The 5,559-nt window shown below is 37.4% G+C and overlaps 1 protein-coding gene across 1 annotated transcript in view; it reads left to right on the forward strand.

The window, feature by feature from the left end:
- LOC107104380 (major histocompatibility complex class I-related gene protein-like) overlaps positions 1-2,641 on the forward strand; it is a 20,188-nt gene extending 17,547 nt beyond the window's left edge. The window contains exons 7-9 of the mRNA XM_015404372.1: positions 514-618; positions 871-897; positions 2,141-2,641. Coding sequence (XP_015259858.1) covers positions 514-618; positions 871-897; positions 2,141-2,190 — 182 coding nt within the window. The 3' untranslated portion in view covers positions 2,191-2,641. The remainder of the gene's footprint in view (positions 1-513; positions 619-870; positions 898-2,140) is intronic.
- Positions 2,642-5,559: the final 2,918 nt, after the last annotated feature.

Raw genomic sequence — 5,559 nt, forward strand, 5'->3', positions numbered from 1 at the left:
CATCCATCCATCCATCCATCCATCCATCCATCCATCCATCCATCCATCCATCCATCCATCCATCCATCCATCCATCCATCCATCCATCAGCTCAGAGACACAGTCCCTCCATCATGTTCTGGGCCTTACTGTATGAGGCCTCCTCTCAATAGGACATGCCTGGAACACCTATTGAGCGAGGCAACCAGGAGGCATCGGGAATAAATGCCCAAGCCATCTCAGCTGGCTCCTTTCTCTGGGTGAGATTTTACTCGAAAACAGGCTGAGACTAAATACAAAGTTTACTGTTTAAATCCCCAAAATCTGTGACTTAAAGCACTGGGTGGTTATTTTTTGCCTCAGTTCAAACATTTTGCAATTCTCTTTTCTTAGTTTATGCTCTGCCAACTTGGTCCCACTTTTCTCTATGGTACATGACATTTCAAGTCACAATTGAATAACTTAGAATTGTTATAAATGTAGCTGGTCTGTTATGGTGTTTTCTGTTTTGATGTGTTCTTCTTTATTTACTAGAGAGGCCCAGTAATCCAACCATCCCTATAATTTCTGCTGTGATTGCTTCTGTTCTTGTATCCATTGCTGGTGCTGCTGGATATGTGGTCTATAAAAAGAATACAAGTAAGCAACTTGTCTCTGATAAGGTACTTTCATTAATTTCCTAAATATATGAAGGTATTAGTACAAAGATGAAAACCTTGTTTAAACTGATTTTATGTTAGAGATCAGAGGACAGGAATGATAAGAAGGGGGAATTTTTTTTTATTTATTTTTTTTGTTTACTCATATAGATAATGCTTTTTGATAAACTAAAGATTATCATATTTGAGCCTTTGTTAAATTTTACATAAATTCTTACCATTTGTTTTACAGACAGACATCAACCAGTGCCATCATCGCGTAAGAAAACTCACAACATGTTTTTAACTCTCAGCTAATTGTTTGTTACCTACATTTAAGAGTGGTGAGAATTGTGTTGCAGTGATTTAGTGAAATGATTTCTGGTAATGCGTGTTTTGCATGTAGTAGACAGCTTTCATATTGCTGTCCTGTTTTAAAAGCTCAGAAAGGTGTAAGATTTACAGCTGATCATGCAGACACCTTTTAGCTATTTTTAGCCATTTTGTTCATTCACAGCAGTTCAGCTGATATTTCTATCCAGGATGGTGTCACAGCTAAACAGGAACAGACTGAATGAAGTAACAATGATGAGAAAAATAGAGAAGATAAAGTTAGGGGTTGAAATAAACAAATAGAAATAGAATTGTGAAAATTGGCCACCACTTCCTCCAGCAGTCCCCCAAACATGGGGTTACCGTCACCGGGTCGGGTTCAGCTGCTCCATCCCCCGCTGGCTCCCTGCCCCTGTCCGACGGGGTTCCCATACCAGCCCTGGAGCTCACGGCTTGGTTCTGCTACACTGTAGCCAACCAAAATTCCGGACGATTTTTAAATTCTCCCCGGAAATTTTTTTAGGTTTTTAAGAAAAGGAGGATGTCTGGTCACCCTACCATATCAACAATTTGATGTTTCAGTAAGTGAGGGCATGTTGCTATGATGCGTCTTTGCTCAGCAGCTTTGCTCATTGTAAACCATCTAATCAGCGCAGAGCTCATCTAAATAATAATGAGAATACCATAAAAGGAAGAAAAACCTGTCATTTCACTCTGAGGCTCTTAACCAGGCTTACATTAGGGCTCATAGAACAGCTAGTATGCCATTTTCAGCCCAACCAATGTTACCCAATCTGTAATTTCCACTCTTTCATTTTGGTTTTCCATAGGAATGTAAACCTATTTATGATATTTTAAAGGCTTTTATTCAGTATGATGCTAATAAAATCTGGCAAACAATAGATGATTTGATACTTACACTTTTCATGGAATTTCCAAACTGATAGCTTTGATATGTTATTTTGTATGTTATTTTCACCACAAATTTCAAGATATTCCTTTCGGTTAAAAAAGTTCAACTGAAAATGTTTAGATGTACAAGATGTAGCAATTGATATTAAAATATATTGTGCATCTTACATCTATTGCTAAGTTTATCTGCTAATACCGTCACTTAATACCTTCACTGTTGTCATTGATCTCAGGCTTGTTCTGCTCTCTATTTACTGTGACTCTTTCTGACCTTTCAGCTCCTGAGGGAAACTTTGTACTCAGCGACCAACTGAATCCAGAGACCTGATCAACTGATATGTCATTAAATTTGTATAGAAAAATATTTTCATTTAAAAATGCCGCTTCTTATTGTTTAAACTTCTTTTTTACAAGTAAATTGCATGAGGCTAACACTACTACTATCCTGATGAATTAAAACCAAGTTTGTTTATTTGCTAAAAATCTGTTAATACTTTAGACAGACTAATTCTGGTGACTGTTTACTATTAAAGCAGGAGGAACTATTCACATGAAGGTGATTATTAAAGATTTTATTAAATTTGAAAATAACTGTCAAGTCTTTTGATGTAGGATTTTCATTTTACAGCAAGTTCCTGGTGTGGTTGGATATGTATAGATATACTGTCAGCCAAGGGTGAAAGCAATGTATTTGTTTGTTTGCAGTGTTGGGCATGTTACTTTGAAAAAGTAATTAGTTATAGTTACTAGTTTCTTCTCCCAAAAAGAGTTACTAACTGAGTCACTCCACAATAAAAGTAACTAGTTACTAGTAAAAGTAACTATTGTGTTACTTTTGCGTTTCTCCCCCCTGAAACCCTCTACCACCCAGCCCCCACCTTCTCACTGTGTTTTTCCAAAGCCAGCTGAATAGAGTGGACGACAAAGACAAGAACCTGCAGAGAGTTTTGCATTTATTGCAACTCAACGTAAATGACATCGGATGGGCATGCACTTTTCAAAAATATTTTTAAAAAAGAGAAATACAGTACACTTTCTCAACCTCATTGGATTATCAATATCACACCATCATAGGATAGGCCCAAAGAGAGGTGATAAACACAAACATGTCTGTAGAGGTGTTTTGTTTTTCCTTTTACAGTTGCACAATTCAAGTTTTCAGTTTTCAAGTTCATGTTTGCTGACAGATATTTAATGAGGATAAATTGTGCCTTCATTAGTAGTGGATTAGAGATACTGTATTCAGTTAAGTTCGCAAGTGGGCCAATTTAATTCAGTTTGGTTCAGGTAGATATTTAGTAATGCAGAATGTGATTTATGAAGCTTTAAAATAAAAAAAAAGTGCCATAAAATATTTGCTCCCGTGCTTGCATTAATTATCTGTGCCCATGCTTTTTTTAAATAAATAATTGCCCCAAAAAATTTTTGTTCACCTACTTTGCATGCTTGCATTTTATTTCTTGCCCTATTGTGCCCATAGTATTGGGTCTGCTGACGCCCCCGCTCTCACACACACCACCTCACACACACACACTGAGTACGATATCTAATACAATATACACAATTATACACATTATAATTATACACATCTATGCAATTATACACAATATACACATTTAAAAAAAGCCCACTCTTCAGCTCAAGGGTTTTCATCATCAAGGTCTCCAGGGTAGGTAGCAGTGTGCCGAAGTAGCAGTTGTCCTCTCTCTGGAGGATATCTACAGTAGGGCGACTGTCAGTGGCTTCATTGCAATGCAATATTCCTTAAGGAGCTGATGCTCTTTTTCTGTGATTGCTTTCGAGCCAAACTTGAATGAGATGGTGTTTAGGTCCACTATGGGAGTCTCACAAATCCTAGCTAGAGCATCATAGAAAGAATTCCATCTGGTACTGCATGGCACTATTAGCTTCTTTGCAACCACAACTAAATTGTCTACAATCTAAGCAAAGTTAAGAATGTAGATGATTTTGCTGCAATACAACCCAGAACTGTTAACATTTGATTTTAAAGGCATCTCTTGCTTATCTTTTCAGTATAAAGATTGGCCACCATTCAGAGAACAATTTCAACGTTGCTCTCCCAATGATCTTCGGTACTATATGTATAAACAGAGTTTCTCAAACATGCACCTGACAGATCTCTGTATGACTGAGCTAAAGACACAGATGAGACACAGAGGAGAAAATGCAAAGTTGTCACCATTCTATCACTGGCAGCAGGAAACGGGATGAGTGGGGACACTTAACTGCCCCCAAAGAAAAATAGCTATACCTCCCTGATTTCCCCCTATTTTGTCAATTAATTTAGCTGGGCAGGCTGAGTCAACCTGGCCCTGGAGAAGTGCAGAAAAAATGCATATCCATGAAACTGTGGTTTTTATATGTGCAGTTTGATTGGCCAGTTTATTGGAGCTTGATTGGTCAAGCTCTGTGCAAGCAAAGGGGAAGACAGAGAAAACAAAACTCTTTGTTTATTTGCCCCGCCATGCCTGACAGTAAATCACTAGAAAAAGAAGCTTGAAAGCAGGATAGGGCTACATGACCTATTTATAAGCAGTGATGAAGCCAGAGAGGGAAACCTACTGGTTGTTTGCACAGTAAATCTTAGAAGCAGTGTAAAACCTTAACTGATATCAATTTAGCAGGTAATAGGATAAGGTTTACTATAGATATACTTTATTTATCCCAAGCTGGGAAATTGCAGCTATAACAACTATCTCCAGGTCATTATGAGCAAAAAAACCACAGAGGGACTTTCATCTGAGCTAAAACCAAAACCACTTAAAGTAGCTAAACACAGTAAAATATAACTTAGATCACCACATTGTTTCTCGTGTCTGCAGCCAGTCCAATTCTACATGTTGACAGTATAAAATAAGTTTGTAATTATTTGGGGACATATAACACATTTGCTGTTGCCAGTTAGTCTTTTCTTCTACATTTTCTTTGCTGATACAGCTTTGTGTTGTTAAAAGATGTCAGGTTTAATCAATGATGATTATAAAATTGTGTGCTTATGAAACATTTTTGCAGTCAGGAGACCATCCTGCCTGCTGCATTGTGTCTTGTGATGCAGTGAGGAGACCATCTTGCCTTGTCATTCTCATGGAGCATCTTGTCTTTATGAACTGATCAATTGTTGTGTCAGANTATTCATTTTAGAATGGTATTAGTGAGAAATTTCTTAGGCGGAGAGGCCATTTTGGCACATTTATCCATAAATGTCACCAAACTGTGCCAAATATGTTTTTTACATCAATACTGGGGGTTTGGTAAAATTACGAGGTCACGTAGCAGCTGGACCCGCCGGTGGGTCCGTAGGGTTCAAGGGGATTTATAGGATGTAACCGCCCAAGATATGTGTTGCTTTATATAGAGTTAAGCCCAAAATGATTCATACTCTGATTATTTCCATAATTTGAATAATAAATTTAACTAAGAGGCTTTTTCCTAATATTTAATGAGTCGGGCAAAGGAAATGTAACAATTTGGTTATTTTCTATTAAATTGAATATAAGAAAATATTGCTATCCTTTTTATTAATCAGTGGTTACATCATTAATGGTGATGCAGCCATTAATTCCCCCTTTTTATAAGCTATCTGCAGGGAGGTCTACAGCGGATCTAGAAAAGCTGTTCACTGAAGACACCCTGTTGATGTTTAACAATCGGATGAATAGATTTAAGTCAGGATCGG

Source organism: Cyprinodon variegatus, unplaced genomic scaffold (genome assembly GCF_000732505.1).
Source record: "Cyprinodon variegatus isolate N-32 unplaced genomic scaffold, C_variegatus-1.0 Scaffold1715, whole genome shotgun sequence".
NCBI classification, from domain to species: domain Eukaryota; kingdom Metazoa; phylum Chordata; class Actinopteri; order Cyprinodontiformes; family Cyprinodontidae; genus Cyprinodon; species Cyprinodon variegatus.